The 25764-nt window shown below is 44.2% G+C and overlaps 1 protein-coding gene across 8 annotated transcripts; it reads right to left on the minus strand.

Annotated features, from left to right (window-relative positions):
- Positions 1-8470: 8470 nt before the first annotated feature.
- On the minus strand, positions 8471-25168 carry LOC115316270. Of its 8 annotated transcripts, XR_006076889.1 has the most exons (5): positions 24836-25128; positions 20954-21050; positions 19087-19247; positions 18217-18278; positions 8471-9619 (listed from the first exon to the last, which is right to left on the minus strand). XR_006076889.1 is itself a non-coding variant. In XM_042287536.1 (3 exons), exons 1-3 carry the CDS (start codon positions 25026-25028, stop codon positions 19244-19246), a joined length of 294 nt encoding a protein of 97 aa, XP_042143470.1. In that variant the 5' UTR covers positions 25029-25128; the 3' UTR covers positions 19176-19243. The 8 variants fall into 8 exon arrangements, 2 of the variants coding, with proteins under 2 accessions (XP_042143470.1, XP_042143469.1); XR_006076890.1 differs by having other exon boundaries at positions 18217-19247; positions 24836-25161; XR_006076888.1 differs by having other exon boundaries at positions 18217-19247; positions 20912-21050.
- Positions 25169-25764: the final 596 nt, after the last annotated feature.

The following is a 25764-nucleotide window of genomic DNA, read 5'->3' on the forward strand; positions in this document are numbered from 1 at the left end:
CACCATATTCCTTTTCTCGCTTCAGGGGCAAGCCCAGATTACCCATATTTAACTGCTCAAATGAATAGGGCCCTCTGTGAGGGGATCCCCCCCTGACAGGGGGCGTGTTCCAAACCTTACTCGACTGGATCCCAGCTACTCCTGCGGGTCATATCACGTGACATTTCAAGCTGAGCAACGCTGGATGCAAAAAGGTTTTCGAACACCAAGGTATGAAAATGTTACTCTAAAGTGAGATTGGGTAAATTTCGGAACACGGCCAGGTTGATCACAACCCCTGGCCATCGCTGAATCAAAAGCAGCTGGCATTGGCACGAGAGCGCTCGACACAGAATGCTCAGAGTGGTCTGTGTTAACCATTGCGTACAGCGTATATAAATTTTTTTTCTGCGTCTACCCTTCGCCGGAACATTCTGCAGGCTTGATTTGAAACGGATTGATACGGTATTCATGCCCATGCGACTCCAAGACACGTGGTGGTCAGCCCGAGCGGATGCTATGAAGCTCTGTTCGCTCAGGAAATTAGGGTCGCCTTGAGGGTCTGAAGGTTAGGAAGAACTAGCAGAGACATGGGTTATGGTCGAAGACTACGGGTATGACTGCAACAGTTGTAGCTTAGTTCATGAACAGGGTGTTGCAATGCTTCAATGCCATCAGAAGAACGCTACATAATCAGACGCTCACATTGAATGAAGCTGTAAACCTGACGAAATTATTGAGTGATTATGTATCCGGTCTAAGAGAAAGATTCAGTGAAATGAAACAGGCAGCGAAGGAAACATTGGGAACTACATACAAAGCAACAATCAAAAGAAAGCAAACCGATCGGCACAAATGGCAACCTTCACCCTCAAGATGCCTCACTGAACTTCCACTGTGATACCAATATTGGCATGATTGACAACCTTCTGCATTCACTTAAAACTCGTTTCACTGCTTACAGCAAAGTCTGCCTACAGTTTACTTTTTATTGCTGACCACGGCACACTTTCGTTGAAACAGTGGTGATTCAAGGCAATGGATAAATCTGGTCTGTCGGACGATTTCCCCGATGAACTAGAACAGTTTCTTTTATTTGCCAAAAAGGAAGGCTTCTGTAAGAAACATTCCAGGTCTGAGAAAAGCTTCGAGGCTCATTTCTAGGTGTTCATGTACCCATTTTAGATTTTTATTTTGTTATGGTTGCAAACTTCAGGGGTGAACACTCTCTCAGTAGGCCCAAATTGACATAACACAGACTTCGATCAATGATGGCCAATGACCGCCTCAGTGAATTGTCCTTGCGGAGTGTGCAGATGGCTAGTCTCCATTGGGTCAAAGTCGAAAAGTTTATAATCGCGATTTGAACAAAAGACCCCGGAAGATCCCGTGAAATGTAGACATGATACCAGCTTCCTTGTAAATTGTAAATAATGCTGAAGACCACGGTTGTGCAAATATTCATAACTTTTAAATATTGAATAGAATAATGCCGTATTCGATTCATACTTTGAATCGAATGGGATTATTCGTTAATTTTGAATATTTTCGAAGTCTGAAAATAGGTCTGCAAAATGTTGAGCCCCCCCCCCCCCCCCCCCCCCCCCCCCTACAAAAATTAAGATGCTTTGCCGTAGTGCTGTAGTGTTAAAGTATGAAGCTTCATGCAAGCATGTCGGGCGAAGCGGTGGAGCTTTGTGCGAGCGTGCAACTGCAAAGCAAAGAAACTTGGCATCCCCGACCGAGCTCGAGGGCTACAGAGTGGAGGCATACTTGGTTGATATGATAACCTTATGTTATATTGTCTAAAGGAAACTGGCTTTGTAGTATCACAAGCCGCCGTCCTGCCATTTTACGAAGTATCTCCTCACAACCTTTTAGCTTGTTCTCAACTGGTGTCAGCTGCTTGTGCAAGCTGATGAAGCATTTGGAGAAGATAACTATTTCGGTAGTTGGGACGATGACATGGCAAGCCCAGTTGAAAATGTAATGGGATACATTATTCCCTTGAATGTATTGCGAGACCAGGAATATATTTTTACGTGTATTTCGATGCTGAAATACAAGTACTGACCCAAAATCTGGTGTCCTGTATATTGTTACAAAGGGAATGGAAGACCTACATATTATAGGTAATCTGGGCTCGTGTTGCTGTACCGGTTCCTTGACCACCGCTATGGTTCTCTCTAAAAGTAGACCGAGGCAGTTGTTTTCAGTCCCCAGATATGAAGTAGAGTCACTGCCCGCACTTTGATGGTCTCACGCAGTTCATTCATGAGCGTGCATTGTTACCATTTGAGACAACACCATCAATTTTCTGGCAATGAAATGAATTCGCTAGCATTCATCTTGCCATTGCAGATCCTTCAAGTGTAACTAGTCCCCCATAATGAGCTGAAGTAGGGTGGTAGATTGGGCTAGTTGGTAAGAGCGAAACTAATCATGATGGAAAACAGCGTCTGCTACAAAACGAAGTGAAAAAAAAAAAAAAATCTTTATTCATAAATTGGAGTTTAGCACTGCCACATTGTAAGGCTCTATCCCTGTGATTGCCAGCTGCCTGGTTGGCATGCGTGTTTGTGTTAATGTAATAAGACTAAAATGCTTCCTTTTCATAAAATAAACTACACTTGAAGGTCATCCGTTGTTTTGTCGTGTTAGTGCCTTTACTTCATCTGAGGCTGCTTTCCATTATTTTTATCCCATAATAATCATTTTTAACTGACCCTGTGTGCCTTTCTGGCCACAGACAAGCCACCCCCACAACCAGTACCTTAACAGTGCATATTTACTGTATTGTCGGAAGGGGTGTTTGGACAGGACATTTTCACCTGTGCAAATGCCAGCGAGCACCTTTCCCTGCAATACAGCGGTGTCTTTCGGTGAAGCAAACCTATGCTGATCTGCGAGAGTATGAGAGTGTGCTTCATTGCGAAGTCATTAAGCTCTCAATTTAACTTAAAAAAATGGCAATATATATACTCAAATGATCAAGCTATCTACGTTGCGAAAATAATTTTAACTATGCTAAACGTATTTTTGTTTCGAAACCGGGGAACCAGCGCACGGTAACGAGAGTATGTTTACAAACGTCCCGGCGCCATGTTGTAACGGTTCACCGTGGATTTTTTCCTTGCGTTCAAAGTCTTGATGACGCCTTTCCCCGCTGTTATCTTCGTCGTCGCACCTACAGCCCTCAGAGATGGTAAGTAGACCCGTGTCCCGCGAATTCAGTAAGCATGTGTAACATCTACATGTGTGTAGGCGTTGTAAAAGAACATCTACACCGTCGTATGGAACTACTACTTTCAAGAAGCCGAATTGGGCATTCCACGCGTACAGGCCTCGGAGCTTGTGCGAGGAACATGGTTATTCGAAACGTTAAATTAAAACTGAAGATAGTGAAGATCTCTTACCTCAATTCGGCTACGTGAAAGTGCTTCGCTTATCACGTTACGATATTGAGCTACTATCCGGTCGTAGCTACCAAGTGCGGGAGGTGCGCCGAGATTTTCTAACCGAGTTGGACGCCTATTAGGACGCAGACGAGTGGGATATGATCACTGTTCTTTTTCAGTTACTTAGGTATGACGGGTGACAGGCGTTTAAAGGAGCTGTGCAACGATATTCAATTGGAATGTTTTTCTCTCTACACGAGCTTACTGGCACACCTGGGACTCAAGGATACTCACACCCAACGCCACTGGCCAAGAAACTCCCTTGTTACGGTGTAATTTCAAGGACAAAAGCGATCATTTTCATTCAATCTCTCCTTTGCAAAATTTGATGACGTAACTCGGGGATCGCAGTACACCCAAGTGACGATATTTGAATGCGGTTCATAGATTGGACCCGAGCATTGCGTGGGCACTCGAACTTGGGCTCGTGACAATTGCTAGCTCGAGAAGCATTCGGGTTGTGACCCGTGTCCAATCGCTGCAACGACGACAACAGCCGAGCCATAACAATGTCTGGAACTCAGCGCGTGTCCTGCGCTTTGCCAACCCCAGCGCGTGGCTATGATCAACACTGGCGGCATATAATCGGCTCCAGATCACGTGGCCGCTTGTTCTGGCTGCGAGTTGAGGGGGTGAACGCTGCTCGTTTTTCTTTAATTTTTTTCTGGGACTTCTATTGCGTGGGGTGAAAAACGAACGCGTGTTTCATAGGTCATTAACGTTAGGGATCCGTTTTAAGCGGTATTTGTGCACAGTACAAAAATTGTTGCGCAGCTCCTTTAAGCGTTCCGACACGTTAATACCGGTGCTCAGGTTCCCGGTACCTACCGTGTTTTCAACCTGATTGACGCGCGAGACGTAGCAATACTTTTAACGCTGTGTCTAAAGCTACGTGTCGGACGTACCCGGAACGAGGAGTCTAAAGGTACTATCGGGGAAAAATGAAATGCGAACAGAGGAGTGCGTGGCTCGCGGTACAGGCTGCGCCGCCTGGAAGTGAGCCTAGGAGCGAGGGTGCGTGGCCTACCTCGACGTGTTCACGCCTTTCCCTCTGCGCTCCCCAAGCTTCAGCAGTGCGCCTCTTCGTGCGCTGAAAGCTATCACCACTATCTTTGCTGGCTCAGCGCGTGCGGTGCAAAGAAGCTCGCCGCACTCACCGAGCAGACAAAGATAGCTGTGACAGCTTCCAGCGCACCGAGAGGCGCACTGCCGAAGCTGGGGGAACGCCTGTCGAGGGGCGTGGACACATCTAAGTAGGCCACCCACCCTCGCCCCTAGGTTCACTTCCAGGCGGCGCAGCCTGTACCGCGAGCCACGCACTCCTTCCTCTGTTCGCATTTCATTTTTCCCCGATAGTACATTGGACGTATCCGGAACGAGGACTCTAAAAGTATGTCGGGCGTATCCGGAACAAGGAGCCTAAAGGTGCATCGGACGTATCCGGACCCTGGAGCCTTAAGGCCCGTTCACAGTCTTGCAACCTAGTACGACCGAGAGAGACGAGATTTCTTAAAATTTTTTAGGACGAGAGAACACACTGGCACGCTGGCGCCATCTATGCGGTGTCCCTGGAACTGCATTTCACAATAGCGAAGGTTTTCCGGGATTTCCGAGGTAAAATGTGTGTAATACCTAAGAGAAAGGCTTGTTTATAGCGTTGACAAAAGTTTTTCCAGCCAAGAAAGAAAGGATAATGTGCGAGCGAAATAGAAAATATGCCGGACCGCCAAGCTTACACTGTTACCCAATAGATGGCGCCAGTTTGGTTTCTCGTCGTAAGAGGTTTCAAGGAACTTGGTTCTAAGAGGTCGCAAGAGTGTGAACGGGCCTTTAAGATGCATGACGGACATGCGCGGAACCGGGAGATGCGTCGGACGTAGACGCGGTAGGGAAAGGTCATATCACAGCGGGTCATAGCATGCCTCACCGAGACCCCACTGTCAATTTTCATTCCAGCTTTATTTCTCATTGCTACCGTAATTAGTTCATTCTATGCACTCCTTTCATTTCACACCCGCGATGTTCAACGAGGGGGGGTGCTTACTTTCGTGAAATGCTCCGAAATTACAACATTTGTGCAAGAAATATCAATTTATTATAGGAAATTCATAAGAAAAAAAGTCACACAACAAATAAAAATAACCCTGACGAGAATTAACCTGCTCGCCGTCAATTCTCACCGCGCACTAAGTCAACCAGTAGCTCTCAGTACGACTCGACGAGTCCTCGGTGGTTCCGTCCAGTTAGCTGCAAACAAACTCACGAATTTTCTTCTCAATTTCCAAATGTCGACTTTTGCATTATTGCGCCGTCCCGAACACTTTTTACGGATCGCGACGCCCTTGAATACCTACACCTGCTGTCTTTTCCACCGTATCACACGGTATCGCAGATGCTCTGCAGTGCCGTGGTTACCGTTGTCTTTCGCATACCTGATCACCGTCCGCTCTAACTTCACTGTGTACAAAGTCCTCTTCGCACTCATGGTGGACAGCAAAGTTATGAACGCCTGAACATATGGGCTAAACCACGTAAACAAAAACGAGGTGCGCTTGCAAGTCAGACGACGGAGTCGAACGAACGGCGACGAAACAAAAACAGAGCACACAACGCCTTACCTGTGCCTATATTCTAAAGCGCCTGCGCGGTAGCGCAAGTGCCGTTGTGTGCCGCCATCCACCAACTGATGACGAAACCGAGTGCTGGGGACCAGAAGGTGGTGTGCTGCCGGCACCTAAAGGTGGGCACAAAACTAAAAGCGTGGATAAGACGAGCAAAGGAAAGGGGAAAGGAAACAAGCGACGTTTCAGACGCTCAGCCTTGATGGAGAGCAGACATCGCATGTCTCTGATCTTTAATTTCTTGTACAGAATTGGGACGCTTACAATATGCCCGACGTATCTTTAGACTCGAACTTGCGGATACGTCTGACGTACCTTTAGACACAGCATACTTTTAATCCATTTGCAAGGCGATCAGGAAGCTTCAGTGCGACAGCCCCACGTTGATGACACCTCAGCGTGCTGCAAGTTGGTGAAAACGACCGTTTTTTTTTTTTTTTTTTCGTAAAGGCCTCCAGCGTCTGCGGGGTAACTGTCACAACATGTCGTCTGGGTTCAAACAAACCGTTGCTAGGGGCGTTGCTATAGACTAATGCATGCAGACTCCACATGAGGCTAAACTCTTGCTTACAAGTAAGTCAATAATTTTTTGTAAGCAATCTAGCTTCTTGATATCTAATTATGAAGATGTTCTTCTTGTCTCTGTGTCGTACTGCAACGAGGAAAGCCATTTCTGAAGTATTACACTCCGCTTTGATTTGGTACCAGACGACACGATAGATTTGCTGGCCTACCTCTGTTGCAGCGGGCATCTTCATTGAATTGCTTCTGTAAACCAGTGACCAAAAACAAGTGCATCATCATGACCGTAAAAGCTTCAGCGATGTGCATCTTTTTTTTTTTTTTAATTCATTGTGAATATAGTTTTGTTCGGAGGGGCGAAAATGCCGTAAAATCAACCCACGTCATGCAAATCAGTTACGACTACGACCCGAGGTGCATTACCGGCGTAGTGCAGGCCAGCAATCTTACACCTTCGAGGGAAGTCGTTTATTATTATTATTATTATTGAGACTTGTACTAAATTAAAAAAGCTAGTCCAAACAGAAGAACACATGAAGAGCACAATGAAAAAAAAAAAAAAAAAAAATCATTAAAGGGATATTTCAACGAAATTTAAAATATCCCCGTCGTGTTCAAAAATAGGTTGAATATGATCCACAATATCTGTAAATGACAATCATACGTTTGTATTTTGAGCCTGGTGGCTGTATTTTTCGTTATAAACGGCCCACTCTGGCAAGCGCTCGGAGAAGGCCCAGCGGAGACCACGTGACATCCAACGCAATCGTGACGTAGGTCGTCTCAAGGCGAGCAAAGCTACGGCGAGGCTGACGTCGAGAGGAAGGCCTAGTCGTTCCAGCCACCGAAGCGGCTGCTTTTGTACAAATTTCGAGTGACGGGTTAATCTTCTATAATCTTGTAGGGGGACAATAGCGACTTGTGTGACACACAAAAGGCATTCTCGGGAGGAGGGGAGTTCCTCCTGCCCCTCTTCTCTCGTCGTGGCCAGAGACGAGACCTCCGTCACCAGCTGCCAAGGTTGCTAGACGGGCATTAAAAGCGAGGCGTTAGCGACATCCACCAGGTGCTCTTTGCTAATCGTTTAATTAGTTTTAAAATTCCTTTTCGTGACTTTTTTAACAAGATATTGGTATGTTCGATTTGATGGTGCTTTTTTGAACACATATAGACCAAAAAATGAGCGCCAAAATTTCGTTGTAGTATCCCTTTAAAGGTAGATATATAAGCATAAACAAAATAACTGGATAGCGCATGGACACAGGCATACATCTCAACGCCGTTTTACCTTAATATTGTTAAGGCCCGTTCACACTCTTGCAACTTCTTAAAACTGGGTTTCTTGAATCCTCTTACAAGAGGACACACTGGCGCCATCTATTGGGTAGCAGTGTAAACTTGGCGGTCCGGCATATTTTCTATTTGTCGCGCATTATCCTTTCTTTCTTGGCTTGAAAAACTTCTGTCTACGTTATAAACGAGCCTTTCTTATAGGTATTACGCACATTTGACCTCGGAAATACCGCAAAACCTTCGCTCTTGTTAAATGCAGTTCCAAAGTCGCCGCATAGATGGCGCCAGCGTGTTCTCTTGTCCCAAGAAATTTTAAGAGGTTTTAACAAGTCTCGTCTTTCTTAGTTGTACTCGGTTGCAAGAGTGAACAGGCCTTAAGCTCCGTTCAGTCTTGCAACCGAGGAAGACCGAGAGACCAGGCCGGTTTTTAAGCCTCTTGTGATCTCTTAGGACCGGATGCGTTGCAGCGGAGCTGGTCCCAAGAGATTGCAAGAGGCTTAAAAACCGGTCTGGTCTCTCTCGGTCGCAAGAGTGTGAACGGGCCTTTAAGACTACTGAAAGTTTGATCTGGATTTTACTCTCACTACTACTTGCATGCAACTACTTTATCAATATTATAGTAATAAGATATAAATATACCGCCATATTTTCAAACAATATGACCGAACAGAATATGGGTTTTACATGCTCTTGGTTGGTTTGGCCCTTTTTTTACATCGAGGCAACTGTCCGCCAGTGCTACATGTACTCACCTTATGGTTTTTATCCAGTTCTCTCGCGCTTTGGGGTATTGCGGGAATCTGAAGAAACTGCAAGAACCTTTCTTCATGGGATGGTTACAACCAGCTATGAAGCACTTTCACATAACGCGAGTCCGCAAAAAAAAAAAAAAAATTGGGATCTCAACCGGTTGCTTGAAGTGCTTTTCTCACAAGTGCAATGCAATCTTTTAGCAGACGACCATCTCGATCGACGACCGGACTTTCAATAAACCATATTTTGCATCGCACCCCACTATGAATTCTTATAAGTGTCTGAAAGTCATTATATTTCAAACAAATACAATATCAGAATATAGTCTTTATTCACACGATTCAAACGATGGCGCCAGCTTGTGGCAGACGGCATACTTCTTGTATTCGTAGTCTGCTGCAGGCATCTTTAGGACCGGAAGTTGCAGTTGTAATTATTCCAGAAACAAGCGATTATTTCCCAAACTGTGACCATCACCGGCACAACTTTCATCACTCTTCTGGCCCCCCCTTGCCATGCCTCTATGAACATAGCTCAAGACAAAGCATAGGTATTTTTTGTGGGACCCCATTACACACCTGACATATCTTTTGCCGCACAAGCGAAATGTCCCACACTTAAATGTCAACAGTAACATTGGTTCACCAAAATATAGACAGAATATAAATATTGCATGTTCGTCTCCTGGAGTTGTCCCTAGAAGTCCTCTGCGCCACACACTGACGACTAATGCATCCATGTCCCAGTGACTTAGCAGGCTTGCCTCAATTGCATAGCTAGTTCGGCAGATGAACCTGTCATGAATGTTGATCACCATGGCATAACCTTCCAATAAACTTCTTGCCCCACCAGCCTTACACTGTTCACTCGCCATGGAGATCTCCGAAATGAGGCACTAGTTCCATGCCACTAAATTGCACAGCCTCGTGGTGAGCAAATCACCCCGTAGCCTTGCTGACATCTCCAAGGCCACCGGTCTCGAGGTCCAGGTACCTGCACATAATCAATAATTGCTGTAGCAAAAGGTCACAGAATCCACCAGCGGATGCTACATTTTCTTGCAATGGTCAGTGAACTGAATTACACAGGACCTTGACCTTCCCATTCCAATGGCTCCAGCTCTATTCAATCATATATACTTCACTGGGTCCAGTACAAATAGCTTCATTGCTTAACACAAGATCAAGGTAAGGTTTGTTGCAAGGGCAGCCAAATGAAAACCTAATAAAAATGTTTCTCTCGATTTCGACTCCAAAAACATTTTGTCCAGATGAGCAATCTTCATCACTTGTTACCTGCTGCTCACCTGTCATACTTTGGCATTTTCAACAGATTGAAGGTGCTTCCCTCCTTGAGGGTTAGTATTAACCTAGGATGAGTGTTCAGGGAAAAAAAGGCTTAGGTGGCAGGCACCAAAACGGCAACACCCCTGGGTGGCTTAAAAGGTTATTTCAAAACAATGTACTATAGGTAAAGTTCTAGGTTTTTGGTATGACGGCAAACACTGAAAAGTAACCCTTAAAAAGTGTTTCTCGAAAATCGGTGGAAAAAAGCAAATAAGAAATTCAAGTTTTTTTTTAACAAGAAAAACACCAGTTTTACAACAAACAACCTGTTTTGACATCTTCATTTCGTGTTCTCTTGAACACAGACTACACTGATCTGTTTGCAAGGCTGCTTCCTCCTTTGAAAAGTGTTTCTACACGTGCCATTTAGCACTCCATGGGTCTTATAGATATGCTGTCGCTCCTATGACACAAGCCCTGAGAAACCCTGCATGCATTCCGGTCAACAGCAAAAATAGACAACGAATAACATCAAATTTGCAAGAAATAATAAACAGCGAACCCCCCCCCCCCCCCCCCCCCCCCTCTTTTTCGGATTTAAAGAACATGGAACTTGGCTTTAAAGAACATCACTTTAAAAGTTGCAGTTACCCAATAAAAAAAAGTAAGTGTTACAGTTACAAAGTACCGCTAATAAAGAGTAACGCGTTACAGTTCAAAGCTATTGGAAAAAGTCACAACTGACCGGTAATGCATTACTAGTAATCACACTCCATTTCACATTAAGATGGACTGCAGCTGATGCTAGAAGCCATCACGCCCGGCAAGAGTGTCGCGTGATATTGCGCATTGCTGCGCCAAGCCGGAAGGTCGCCCAACACACTCTTAGCACAGAATTAGTTGTGCTGGCTCGTAGCATCTGCTGCAATCCACCTTAAAAGGCCCCTGAAAAGAAAAAAAAAAAGTTAGTTTTGAACAGTCTGGTTGGGACACGCGTGTCAAAAGATTAGTTTATGCGAAAAAAATTCGTTTAGACCAATAATGACGGCACAAGACACCATTTAGTCGGCAGTTACCTCCTTTCCACTTGTTTTCTCTTGGCATTTTGGGCACATGGAGTAGAAATGGACCGGCTTTGCCTTCACGACCGAGATGGTTATTCCGGAATGACCCGTGACTTCATGGGCTTTGCACAAAAAATTTCAGATAAACTCTACGCCGTCAATATTGCTCTAGAAAAAAAAATTTTTTTTTTTTTTTTTCGCATAAGATTTGATTGTTGCCTTGCGTGTTTCAACCAGGCTGTTTAAAAAAAAACTTTTCTTTTCAGGGACCCTTTAAAGGGACACTGACAGGGTATTTATGCTCGCCGAGGTTTTTAGTTTTATGTGACATATGAGAGCCGAACTACCTAGAACAAAATTTGCAGCTCGAAATTCAGTTTCTTTCCGCCCGAAAACTGCCGATCGAGTCGCGCTCACTCTCTTTTCCAAGGCAGTTTTCTAAGGTTTAGACACGACCACCAAATTTAATCAAAGTCGTGGGTCATTGAAGGCACACAGTGAATCCAAAAAGTAGAAAAAAAATGAAACATTTTTTGTGGCTTCCAAAAAGCTGCAAATATGTCAATTGAAAAAAAAAAAAAAAAAAAAAAAAAGGTTGCACAGACAATTGGAAGCATTCTGTGCGTTCACTGCATAATTCTCAACATGGCGTCGTTTCACGTTTCGTGGGACTCACGGACGACGGGCGTGGGACCTCTACTTCAGAACTGTCGTACACGGTGTCTGTGAATTCTGTCTTCTCTGTAGCAAAATATTACTTAAATAGTATTCAGACGCCTGGCAAAAAATTTTAAAAAAATTTGTGAGGGGGGGGGGGGGGGGGGGCAGTGTCCTTTTAAGGTAAACTTGAGTATGGCTACTGCCCATGACTAAGTAAGACAGTTAAAACAAATTCTGTAAAAAAATTTCGGAGCAGCTCAAGAGGAGAACATGTACAATTGGAAGCAGCTTAGGAGCAGAAAAGTCCACATTAAAGTAAAACATGTATCGCAACAAAAACTTATATCAAAAAAAGAAAAGTTCTGGAGGTATTTTGGTGCAGTTTCGGGCTGTTTTGGACAATTTAAGGGTGATTTTGGGATAAGATTGACCGAAGGATGGCTGGTCAACATTTTCAAGTCAATTGATATTTTTATATGTCATTGCTTAATGTCCGGTGTAAATAAACATGTTTATTTTTCATCAGAAGAAGAATCTGGGCGCACAAGAAATCTTAGATCACATAAAGGTAGACGGTCGCATTCACGCACACTATTGGAGCAGGCATCTTTGAAATTAAATAACTAAAACAATAACACCAGGAGAAGACTAATACTTTTTAAAATCAGAAACAAAGAAAATTATTTAGACATGGTGGGTGTAACCATCACAAATTATTTTGTTAAAGGGACACTCAAGTAGATTCTGATACCGTCTATTGTCGTAACTCAATCTATAAGCTCTAAGCATCCTAAAAAAACCCAAAATTAAATTCAAGGCTGGCCGATTTCCCTATTGAAAGTCCAATCAAAGATTGTGCCATGCCCCTCTTTCGGTGCCATGGCGCAGAACACCAGGGGGTGCCACCATGCGCGCCTTCGAAAAGTCAGTCCGCCGGGAAACCGTCGCTCGTGATTTACTGTCATGTGCCTTCCCCTGCTGCCTTCCTGTCTGGTGGCACCCTCTAGTGTACTGCACCACAATGCAGAAAGAGAGGCGCGGAAAAATCTTTGATTGTACTTTTACTAGGGAAATCGGCTGCTCTTGAATATGGTTTCAGGTTTTTTTAGGATGCTTAGAGCCTATATATTGAGTTACAACAATAAATAGACACGGCTGCTATGGTAACTGCAGTGTATTTTACGGAATACATGTTTTAAAGCTCAGCGTCTAAATGGAGTTCCACAGCACTCTATGGAGCACACAGTTCGTAAACGAAAATCTAGATGGCACTTCGAATTTGGTTTTCACACTAAAACCTAGAAGGTGAGCAGCGAGTTGCGAGCCTGTGACACGAAGACATCAATACTGTGAACGCTGCTCTTCTGGAGCTTGATGGTCACCGTGCACGGCTCACTTTTTAGAGCACTAATGGCCAGGCAAAGCGCAAACACAATATCTTCATCACCCTCCAAAATATGTTGCCACAAACAGTGACGTGGTTGGTGTCTAAAACGCGCTCACACACCACAAAGCTTCGGAAGTTGGGGTTTCTGCAACTTTTAAATTCTACCACGCATCAATATCTCCGTCACCTGTTATATGATCCTGCCCTAACTGCTTTGCATTTTTACACAAATGAGTCATTTTTAGCGCAGTGACAAGCGTGAACAAGCAGGTGCATGTGAAATCCTGGAGAATCTATCTTCGTCTCTTCTGCCATCTTGGAAGTACCGCCTTGCCACGTATGGGGCGTTGGAGTTGCAAATACGGGATAATAAGCAATGACAGAAAAATATCAATTGAATTGAAAATTTCGACCAGCCACCCCTTGATCGATCTTATTTGAAATCACCCTTAATGTTTTTGGCACAATTCAGCAACAGCCAATATGTTTTAGTTTTGTAGAAATCTTCATCACATAAATTACAAATTGGCAGAGTGTATACACCGACGTGCAGCGTGCTTTGTTTATCAACACAACGGGAAACTCGTGCATGCGCAGAAGGTATGTGGACAGAAGCGGCCGAGCTCTGTGTTTTTGCCATTGCAGTATGTGGTCTACATTTGTTGGTGAGGCTGCACAAGGTGCCTGAACTTCATTTGTTCTTGCATTTTCTGGCAACGAACCTCGTATGTGATGCTAGACTATTTGGGCTAGCTACCGGACTTTGAATGGCAGTGGTACAGACAAACTGCATTGATGGCAGTGGTACAGACAAACTGCATTGATGGCATTGCACAGACAAACTGCATTGATAGCGTTGCCTTTGACAATTCTAATGGGCACTTTGACAAAAAGTTGGTGTGCCACTCAAGTCAATGGCTTATGTCGTCATTTATGTGGCGCCTTCAACAAGCTAGTACATAGCTGGCATGATTCAGTCGTACAAGTCTCTTGATTAGGGATGCCGCAAACTTTTTTCGAATCGAAGTTTCGATTATCGAATCAAGCAATTCGAAAGGTTCGAAAGATTTCGATTTTTCGAATTTTCTGCATCGTAAAATTCGACAGAAGTCGAATTTTCGAACTTGTTGAGCTAAGAAGTTCGACGCTTTTCGAACCGTCGAACTTATTACGCTAAGATATTCGATCTTTTTCGAACTCTCGAACTTATTGCGCTGCAAAGTTCGATGCTTGTCGAACTTCCGAACTTGAGTGACCAAAAAATTTGATTAATTTCGAACTTTCGAACTTATTTATCAAGAAAATTCGAAAAGTTTCGAACTTTCGAATCCTGAAAAGTCAGAATTTCGACGAACTTCGAACTTTGAGGGTAAAAGTTCGACGCTCGTCGAACTTCGAAAGACCAGCGGACGGTTTCATTTGAATTCAAGTAGTGAGGTACGTTCGTAGTTTTTTTTTTCTCGAACTTTTACACGCGGTGCTGCGTTCCTTACGAAAGACAATGACGTTTGTTTCAATGTTCTGGCATGCTTAGTTTTAAAGAAATAAATTTCTGAAGGGGCGAGGAAGGACGACGGGTTTTTGATGATTATCGTTTGTGCCAGATTTGAAGCGCACTGTAGCCGAAGCTATTTGTGGTAGAGATGTTATACTTTTTTAAGGATGATCTATGTATAGCCTAGGTAAGTGCCGTCTTAAGATGTGATTATTGTTATTCAACGTGAGTTTCGAAGAAATGTCCAAACATGTATCTACATGCAATTATGCCCTAAACTTGATATTTATTTTCATCTAAGTTGTTTGAGGTATCGCATTTAAATTAACATCACAGACCTTGCGTATCATTGCCATCTGCAGAATACAAAATAATGTATTTATTGTTTTTTCACGTTAAGGAATAAATTAACTCATGGGAGAAGATTTCTAATAGTGTTCAAGTTCAGCACGTCATTAAAAGAAAACTTTTTTTTTTTTTTTCGCTTCACGATCCTGGGACGTGTTTCTTTTAGCCTGTACAAATTTGGGAAAAGAAACTTGTTTTGAAGTTCTGAACCTCTGAATGCGCAAGAATACAACACTTCCGGCGAATTCTTTATAGTTTTTATTTTCTCCAGCTTTTTATCCCCGCATTTATTGGCACAGGTCGAAAAAAAACGTAACTTTGAACTTCCGAACCACTAAGCATGTGACGAGTAGTGCCTTCTGACAACGAGTTTCTAACAATGACCATCTACGCAATCTTTTATGCAGTGAAGAGCGACAGTAGCTATACATATGCATAAATAATTTCAGATTAAAATAAGCTCGACCATGCCCTCTTTCCCCGTATTGTTTTCTTTAACAGTCCGAAATATCTGGAAGGGGGGAAGAAAACTGAAGCCCCCCCCCCCCCGCTACCCTCTTACCCCCCGTTTTTCATCTTTCGACGCCACTTGTAGGGTAGAACGCTTCTCGACCTCGAGTTGTGTCGGCTTTTTGCGAGGCGATTCCTCCGTCCCAGAAAATAAACCTCCAGGACAATTACAAACTTAACTTACTATATGCCAGCGTCACTCGGGCGGCGTTCGATCGGATTACTATCAGCGTGCAAGGGGTGGCGAGGTAGTTTGCCAGGTCGCTTCAAGGTTTTTCTGAGCCTCAACCTCCTGCTCGTCCCTGGCCGGTTCGAACTGGATGAGTCTCGTAAAACAGTGTGTTCGTGTGATCACTACTGCGTGATGCAGGTTAAAGACCCCCCCCCGAGCTGGCGGTCACAATTACTGATCCATTGTCACACGTCACTCTGCACTGGCAAATATTCCAGCACATCCGGGACACTCTTCGTCTCATTTAATTGCCTGACCAACTTCGCAGAATCTAGATATCACACCCTAACTTTTCTAAACTTGATTCTGTGAAAACCAGTGAGTCGTGAAAACGTTATTTGAAACAAACTGTGGAGGAACTTGAAAACCGGACTTCGAACTTTGAAAACTTGGACTAGAAAGAAATTCAAAATCTTCAAAGTTTTTTTGTTTTTTTTTTCCCGAATTTAGCGTTAAAAGAGAATCGAAACCTTCAAACTTTTCGAACTTTATGCAGAAAGAAATTCGAAATCTTCGAATTGTTCGAACTTCATGTCTATAAAAATTCGAAGCGTTCGAAGTTGGCGAATTTTGTTTCCAAAGAATTTCGAAATCTTCGAATTTATCGAACCTGAAGTAAAAAAATATTCGAAATATTCGAATTCGAAATTTTAGAAACCGTGAAAGCTTCGAACTTTTCGAATTCGAAACTCCACTGTGATCGAAAGTTGCGAATTTTTCGAATTCGAACCTAGGTCGGTACGAAAATATCGAAATTTTTCGAAATCGAACCTCAGTTCGCTTTGAAAATATCGAAACCTTTCGAAATCGAACTTGGGGTGGTTCGCGACATCCCTACTCTTGATCGGTAAAAATACAGCACGAGTATAAATGCGCATAACCCTTTGAAAGAACCGCATAAATTGCTATCTTGACCTATCGTGCTACGATTTACTACAGAAGTGATCTAGATGGTGCAGTAATTATATAAAAGTTTGAGCCCCCCACACCTAAGGAAACAACACTTTTTATGGGTGATTGCCCACTCCTTTTGGCGCAATATTATCAAACAGCCTTTTGGGCCACCGTGGCATTTATTACGACTGAAAAAATGAGGGAATGGGAAGGAAGTAAACTTGGCTTATGTATTATCTGTCTCCCTTTGCCAAGATAGACAGTGGCCTAAAATGTAACTTGGTTTTCACACGTAAACTACAGAAAAAAGTTTCTTTTTCTTTTATTTTTTACTAAAGTGAGCTCTGTTCAATAATATAGCTAGAAATGGCCAATTTTATTGAAAAGAAAAAGGTTTATGTGCAGGCAAGCTGACGGTTGACACAGTGGTCAAAAAAGACTGGACTGTGGTCAAAAAAGGGGAAAAAAATTAGAAGAGATAGAAAAAAAGGGACAGACAATGTCACAATTATATTCCACCTGTGTGCTAAATTACATTGGTCCGAGCTGTGCACATTATTAGTTTGTACAAATATCACCAATGACGAGTCACATTCGTCCACCCTCATGCTGTGCTGCTCTCTGCGTCAAAGACAAGTTACGTTCAAAAATTGGTTTCGGTTTCTATTTTCAACCTAAAAAGGTGCCAGAAAAAAAAAGCGTTTTGCACTTTTGCAATGTGTTTAGCCTGACAGCAGTTGTTGGCCTGGCAACATGAATTTAAAAATGGCGACACGCATGAGGAATGCTAATGGCGGTGATGGTCCCCAGGAAAAGAGCTGTTCCTAGCAGCAGTTCGGACGGCAGCGATGCTGAAGATCCCAAATTTGTCTTCAGAGTGAGTCTCACATTGCCTGTGAAGACAAGACGGCCTCAGACGACGACGAGAGTGCCCATGAGAACGTGCTTGTGAAGACTTCAGATAAAGTAGGTCGACTCCTTTCACAAGAGGTAGAAAAAGTTTGCGGGGAAACGCATAGGAATACTGCCACTGAATGTCAATATGGTAGTGTTTATAATATTCCTTTGGCACCTGGGTTTTCATACATAGTTTAAACTGGATGTTATGTTAATGAGCAAATCATGGAGCACAAAAGGTGTGCCCTCCTGCAATCCCCAAATTCAGAAACTGTAGTACAGTTACAAGTTTGCAACAGTTGTCATCCGAATTGGATGGCCACCACGGTGATAAGCCGAGCGAGATCAGTTCAAACGCGTGGTAAAAGAAACTCTTAGTATTGGTTCTGCTGGTAATTGTGTAAGTGTCTCGTCGATGGTGATTCACAAGCAAGCACAAACTTTTTGACCAATGCAATTTTTTTTTTGTCAGTTGCTTGACCTTGGCACGTATGTAAGCGTCGAGTGCATTTCTTTTGTTTGCTCTTGCTGACAGTCTGGGTGTGTGACTTGGTGTGAGAGTTCTTGGCGTTGACTGTGGTGTACCGTTATAAAAGGGTGTGGTTTTAGAATAAACCTTCAGCTGTGTTCGAGACGGTGTGTGTGTGTCATCCTTTTTTTCGTGTCCTTTTTCCTTCTGGTGTTTCAGTTTTTCGTCTGCAATTCACCAGCTTGCTTGTACTTTTACTCTCCTCTGAGTTATCGCTTTTTAAAATGCTGGCAATTGAATCTCACCTAGCCCGTTACAAACTATCCCGTGCACACGGGGATGACTTACATGATCATGCTTCCTGTAGCAGATCCTCATGCTTGTGGTCGCCAGCGGTCACTCCCTCTTGGCTCACAAAACAATGAAACAGTGATTATAGGCACTTATTAGCAAGAAAACTATTATATCCTAAAGCATATAAGTCACATACTAAAATAATTTGGTATGTCGCGGGAACTGCAACTTTCACATTCCCGTGCAGCAGTATGCAAAATAAAAAATAAGCATGTAACAGGCAACTTGAGGTATTGTGGTTACACATTAACTTAGAGGTAACCTGTCTGCATAAATTTGAAATTAAATTGGCAAGCTCTGGCCATTAAAACACTTTTCCAATTAAGACCAGCTGATAACATAAGCCACCTGTTGGAGAATGGCGAGCTCGAGCACCTCTCGACATTCTCCAAAGCGGAAAAAGCTGCACATTCTCGTGCAGTAATACTATCTAAAAAAAAAGTGCCGGTTTCAGCGAGGGGCATGCTTATAAACGAGCATTTCGAGGCACTATGGTTGCCCGTTAATTTAGAGACAACCGTTCCGGATCAACTTAAATAAAATTGCCAATCCCTGGTTGTTAAAAAAGCGTTACGATTAAGGTCAGCATATAATGCCTCGCCTAACGTAACCTGTTGGAGGATGGTAAGAGATGCCCCTCTTGCCCTTAGCTCGAGCATCTCGTGACATTCTCCAAAGTGGAAAGAAATCCAAGCTGTCCAACACGCCATTCCTTTTTGCAAGAAGAATACTGCCCCTTTTTTGTAGTCCAATTGTCACGACTACTGATTTGCAAAGTAGTCGTGCTCCTTGAGGGCCAGCACAGACATGCTCGGAACATCCACATGGAGCTGAGCGGATGCTGCTCCTTCTGTAGGAACTCACCTGGCTACGAGGCCCAACATGATGTGCTGCTGCTCCAAGCTGGTGGGAGGTTTGCCATGCATGGGGCCAGAACCAGGGCGTTTTTTGGGGGGGAAAGTACCGTGGTTGTTTTTCCACCTTTTTGTTGTGAGGGATTACCCTAGGTTTTGGAGAAGTCTCATCTGGAACAGAGTCAAGTACTTCTTGGGCCTTGGTACGGTATTTCAACACCGGGGAGCTTGAAGAGCTTGTCAATTTCTTCCTGGAGAGGGACTTGTTCAGTCCACTTATTGTTGAACATATGTTGTCCTCTGAATTTGGTTGAGTCTTCTCCATCCCTACCTCAATACCCTGCCGAATGTCATCCAAGAGGGACTGTAGCTCATCATCTAACGTAAAGCCTGTTGCTTCACGTGTTGTTGATGGCATTTCTACACCTGGCTCAGTGTCGGCCTCCTCCACGGTCGTCACATGGATCCCCAGGTAAGCTACTGCGTGAATATGCTTGCACATTGATGATGAAATCAGGCTGTCATTGCAAGTGCACTTGTAACTGTCGATAAAGATGTCACAGTCCCTGCAACGAAGCACGCAACTCTGGCGGGGGTCGCCCTTCTCAACATGGTAGCTTCTCTCTGTCTGGGACTGAGACTTTACAAGCCAGCCATTGCCATTTTGCAGCTGTTCTACATCTGATGCTGGAATTTTCATCCCCTCCTGGTGCCTCCGAAAAAGGGCTGCATCATGCCGATGAGTTTTTCCTTTTTACGAGCGACTTGGGACGCTCGTAGAGCCGGTCACGGCTCTGTTCAAAGAGGATCATCAACAGCTTGTCAAGCCTCTGGTTGAGAGTTCCATGCATTAGCGTGACTTCAGGTCCTTGTACATTGCCTCCAAGTGGTTGGTAGTATTAAAAGGAATGCCCTTTCTGAAGCAGTGCGCCCACTGTTAGGCTCTGCCACCATGGTAGTGCCCAAAGTACTGAAGAAACTCCTGTACTAGTTGAATTAGTTTTGGATCAGCCTCTTCACTTAGTTTCTGACACGGGAAGCCTGTTGGAGGTCGTTGGAATTGACCCTCATCTTTACAATTTCTCAGCGCCCACAACTCGTCGCGAAGACGGTCACGGGTCTGCTTATATCTTGGACTGACTGCAACTTTAGAGCCCAGTTGTGGCTTACATGCCACGAGCCGAGCATCCAATATTGGGCACAGCCCATCACTTCCTCCCATGCATTACCTTTATGGCCTTAAGGAGTGTTTCATAGCCTTGGTGTCTAGTTACTTTGAGATCAAATATGTGCATGGCATGCCTGACTGATCTTCTGTAGCTGTCATGAGTCTTCAGTTGCAGATTGTGGCCATTTATATTATGAGTGTAGTTAATGCACAGAAACTTGGGGCCAAGCTTTGTGAGGCATTCTTTCTGAGGGACAGTCATCAGGGCAAGCTCAAAGCTCTCTTTTTGTTTTCCTTCCTCCATGTCAGTACAGGACTGGGGAATCCGACTTTGTTCAGTGCCGTAGCTCTTTCGTCAGAATTTCATGCTCGACGGAGATGTTGCCAATGTCTTTCATTGAGAGCAAATGTAGCCTACCCATCTCACTGCCAGCAGAAGAATGTGCGTCTACCAGATCTTTATGGGCAGGGATGCCTTGCTTTAGTTTATCAGCTAAAGCCTCCTTCTCAGTCGTAAAGAGGCGCTGGTGCTTCAGTTCCTTCGGGTGGCTGTAGTGTTCTGCCTGGTACTCTACTGTCACCTTGCCATCTTTCTCTGTAGCTTGAATTGTGGCTAAGCATTGCACATTAGTCTTACAAGTGCCCTGGGTTCTCAGTTGTCATTTACCTCTTGCTCTGAAATGATCCAGAGCGGTGGCAGTAGTAATACCTTTTCAGGACACCCTCATCTCGTCCCTTGGGTCCGTCGTGGAGAATGAAGCGAACATGCTCTCTGCCATCCTTAGCCTCCCTCCAGTCACTGAATTCTGGCAGGCAGAGAAGAAAGAAAGCTTAAAATGAAATGGCCTGAATTAAGAGTGGTATGTCAGTCACATCATATACCCCCTGCTTTAAAACATCTTCATGTTTGTTTCACTAAATGTACATCCCAATCAGACTTTTAGCTGTAGCATGCAGTCCATGGTTTTTTTGTGCTCCCAATGCCCACATAGTAGGTGCACTCCTAAACACTACGGTCTGCAAGAACAGGTTCACTGCACCCCACATGTGTAGTGTTTGCAAGTGCACCTGCTATGTGAGTGATGGGAGGACAAAAAAAAACAAAAAAAAACACAAACCAAAATATGTTTTGCATATTCACAAGTTCAATGCAAGTGCGCACTACAATGGAGAGGGAGCACAAGTTTCTTTGGCTCCATGTCGACCGCGCATCTTTCACAGAACATTTTAAATCTACGGTTAACCAAACACTAAGAATTTTATTTGTGAATCGATTTATCCGAGAGCTTACTATTTTATTTGTATTCCGATATTAAAGTATTCATACACCCCTAGAAAAGAGTCAAGTCTCATTATAGTGGCAGTCACAAGAGCAGCTAAAAAACCCCAGTGTGTTGGTAGCATGTAAACTGTAGACGTGAGATATATGCTTACCATAAAATTCTGAGAGATGCCCCAGCCTCGAAAGGTAAGCCACCCCAGTTTTTGGCTTCATTTGCTTTTTTTTCTTTTAGTTAGCTATTGGGGATATAATGTGTCTAGTTATTGTGTCGAGTTAGCTATGGCAAGATATAATGAACCATTGCCGACTGGCAAGTAGAGCCATTATTGCTTCACACTGCAAGTGAGCCCACTCCTTAATTTGAGCCATTTTTTTATTGATTTTAGGTGGGCTATCTCTCGGGATATTAGGGTAACACTATGACCCCTCTGCTTCACTCCCCAGGTAGCCATACTCCCATCATACATACCTGTGGCAACGGCCAAAGCCGCTACAATCAGTTGTGCTAGGTTTGTGCTTAAGCTTATGTGCTTAAGGTTATGTGCTTAAGCTTACACTGAGCAGCCGAGCAGATAAAGCTCCGCGGCTCGTGCGCATGAACTCGTGCCTTGTGCCCGTGGCTAGAACGTACCCGGCTCTGAGCCGATCGCCATATTAAACCTCTTCTTCTACCTTGCTATCATGTCACCTTTCCTGGCGCAACTTGCAACATGGTGTCAGAAGTGGGATGCGGAAGTCGTTGAGAGCGGAGATGCTCAAGAGCCACGTATAGAATGTGAAGGCAATCTTCATTCACAAACGAGAAGTGGCCGATGCGTCAAGGCTCCCCTAAGACTTTGACTCTTCTGTATGGGGGAGATGTTGGCTACACTGAGCAGCCGAGCAGATAGAGCTCCGCGGCTCGTGCGCATCAACTCGTGCCTTGCGCCCGTGGCTAGAACGTACCTGGCTCTGAGCCGATCGCCATATTAAACCTCTTGTTCTACCTTGCTATCGTGTCACCGTTCCCTGGTGCAACTTGCAACACGACTTGAAACACTATCCACAAGCTTTAGCGTCAATGCACGAGAACAAGTGTTGGCTCGAGGAATAAAAATTGACATTCTATTTTATCTTAAAAAGGGCTCGGACATTCATTCAACTCTTTCTCGACCTAACGTATCGAGGAAGTATGTTACCGCACAAACAATTTAGTGCTAAATGAATTGCATGTGGTAAAATACTCCTTCAGGACGTTATAAGGTATATACACTGGAAGTATGGCTATTCCCATGCACAGGTGTGCTTTAGGAGACGATCCTGTTGATGTCCTGATGTGAAAGTCACGCTTGTAAAGTAACATGGCTTAAAGAAAGCTGAAGTGGTTCCTAAAAATATAGTTGGAGGTCAATTCTTGCCTGGTTTTACCCCATGAATCCAAATATGACAATTATTTGGTGCAAAATTGTTGGCAAACGCAAGATATCCATGTTTCACATTCACCGTTTATGACGTCAAATATGGGTTTTCGGCTACACAGCGCATGCCACTCCATAAAGGGTCCCTTTCATTTCATTGAAACTCGCTTCATAAAATTATGTTTCGTGGACAACTTTTCATGAACACACGTTTCGTCAACACAATCGTTTCATTGATGCTTGTTATGCGAATTGCACGCTGTACGGACATTTCGTCTTGCGTGTATCACTGGGGTATGCATTAACCCACCCACCCGCCTGCCTGCCTGCGTTCACGCCGCTTCGCAGCGGCTCATTACAAAAATGTTAACCCACCTTACCGACACTGCATGAGACTGTCGCAGTGACAGTCTCATGCAGCTTATTACAGAAAAAAAGGTAATCTGAGCTGTCGATGAAACGTCATGCAATGAACTGATTGCCACTTCTCCAGGAGTACTCCGAGTTGCATAGCTAGCTTTGATCAGTGCAGTTGGTGCGCAAGCTTTTTGAGGACCGTGCACCCGCAGAACAAAAGAGCTCTGTATACGACGTCATAAACTACCACTTTGAAAGCACTTTTCAGAGGGGAACGAAAGAATAAACTCGTACCGCACAGCAAGTTTTAAAGGGATACTTCAACGAAATTTGAAATATTCTTGTCGTGTTCAAAAATAGGTTGAATATGATCCACAATATCCGTAAATGACAATCGCACGTTTGTATTTTGATCCTGGTGGCTGTATTTTTCGCTATAAACAGCCCGCTCTGGCAAGCGCTCGGAGAAGGCCCAGCTTAGAGCACGTGACATCCAACGCAATCGTGACGTAGGTCGTCTCAAGACGAGCAAAGCTACGGCGAGGCTGACGTCGAGAGGATGGCGTAGTCGTTCCAGCCACCGAAGCGGCTGCTTTTGTACGAATTTTGAGTGACGGGTTAATCTTCTATAATCTTCTAGGGGGACAATAGCGACTTCTGCGACACACAAAAGGGATTGTCGGGAAGAGGGGAGTTCCTCCTTTCCCCCTTCTCTCGTCGTGGCCGCGGAGACGAGACAACCTCCGTCACTAGCTGTCAAGGTTCCTAGACGAGCATTACAAACGAGGCGTTAGCGACATCCACCAGGTGCTCTTTGCTAATCGTTTAGTTTGTTTTAAAATTCCTTTTCGAGACTTTTTTAACAAGATATTGGTATGTTCCATGTGATACTGCTCTTTTGAACACATATAGACCAAAGAAATGAGCGCCGAAATTTCGTTGTAGTATCCCTTTAAGCATCTCGAAAACAATTTGCACGAAAGACGAGAGAGGGACAGGACAAGCGGCACTATCGAAAAGAATGTGTTACTCTGAGATTCAAAGAAAGGCAGTGTTGCATTTTGATGCTCTAGAAAGATGAACAACCCTTTAGAAGAGAAAAGGAAAGAAAAAAAAAATTAACAAACCAACTTTCTTCTCGTACTTCTCTTAGCACGAATTAAACAGTCAGTCGATACTAGATGGTAACGCTTGTTGCCATTTCTGTTCTTATCCTCTTCTTTTGCAATGTTTTCGAGATGACCAAACTGGCCCAACAATACACTTTTAATTAATTTCCGATACGACAACATATGCTGGGATTTCATGTGGCAGCTCGTGCTATTAGAGGACGAGTGTATTTTATCCCTCTGTGCAATCGCAATAGTCACCATTGGTGCGGATGCAAATTTGTGGTAATGAATTGTCGTCTCTTTTCAGATTTTTTAGTCTTTAAACGAGAGCTTGAATTATATCTTTTCTGCTCTAGGCCCACACCGTATTTTGTAACAGTGGTAGGCACTGTTATTGATTTTTCTTCTGTACAAAAGGTAGAAAACTAAGCGAGCGCACTTACCTTTCAACAAATTGAACTTTAACTTGTCACGCCTCGCGACGATCCCGTGTTTCGCTTCAAAGTGGAGTTGGACACAGATCGCATGCAAGGCGGCAGCGGACAGTGTGATCCAGCTCGTGTCAGCGTCCCCGTGAACCTCCTTTAGGTGCCTCTTTAAGTTGTAGATTTTCTTGAAGCACATGTCACAAATCATGCACTTGTACTTATCTGGGTCGGCGTTATGCCGCTAGCATGCACAAAAGCTACGGAGCAACCAGCAACCACATCCGAAGTTCAAACTGAGAACCGTTAAAAACGGCGAGGCCGCGAGGCCAGCGAGCCAGTGTGCGAGTCATACGTGACGCTATCATCATCATCACCACTACGCGAACGGATTCCCTACGAGCGGTTTTCCCTACGCTGGCGTTGTCCCCAGATCTAGGCACGGGCAGATCTCTGGATAGGCGCTCGCAGTTGGTAGACGTTGGTATTCATGTTACAAGGCGCAAAACCACGGACACAAGAGAGAAAAAGACAAACAGGCGCCTGTTTGTCTCTTTCTCTCTTGTGTCCGTGGTTTTGCGCCTTGTAACATGAATACCGTACGCTGGTTTATCTGTTGGCCCAACCCCAGGAAACAAACAAAGTTAAACATAACAAACCCCCCCCCCCCCCAAAAAAAAAAAAAAAAAAAAAGGGTGGGGGGGGGGGGGGGGAGTTTAGTTTATTGCCCCTAACCGATGCCACGTTTTTAAACTTCGACGGTCGCGTTGTCGGTGTTCTGCGAATGTCTCTTTCCAAGTAAATTTCCCTTTCGGTTGGATCCTCGCTATGAATGCATTGGCCTCAGGTAAGCCAACAAGCCGGGGATTCAAATTGGTCCCTCCTTTGCTAACCTCCTTGTGGGCTTGGTTGAGAAGTCTCTCTTGGACTTTTACGGAAGCTATATC

The sequence above is a fragment of the Ixodes scapularis genome, unplaced genomic scaffold (genome assembly GCF_016920785.2).
Source record: "Ixodes scapularis isolate PalLabHiFi unplaced genomic scaffold, ASM1692078v2 PGA_scaffold9__187_contigs__length_104089568, whole genome shotgun sequence".
Lineage (NCBI taxonomy): Eukaryota > Metazoa > Arthropoda > Arachnida > Ixodida > Ixodidae > Ixodes > Ixodes scapularis.

Coding starts and splice junctions, on each gene's coding strand:
- LOC115316270 (XM_042287535.1), bottom strand. CDS start 25,028: ATGATTTGTGACATGTGCTTCAAGAAAATCTACAACTTAAAGAGGCAC. Junction 21,051..24,835: donor AAAGTTCAATTTGTTGAAAG/GTAAGTGCGCTC, acceptor TCTGCCTGCCAG/AATTCAGTGACTGGAGGGAG.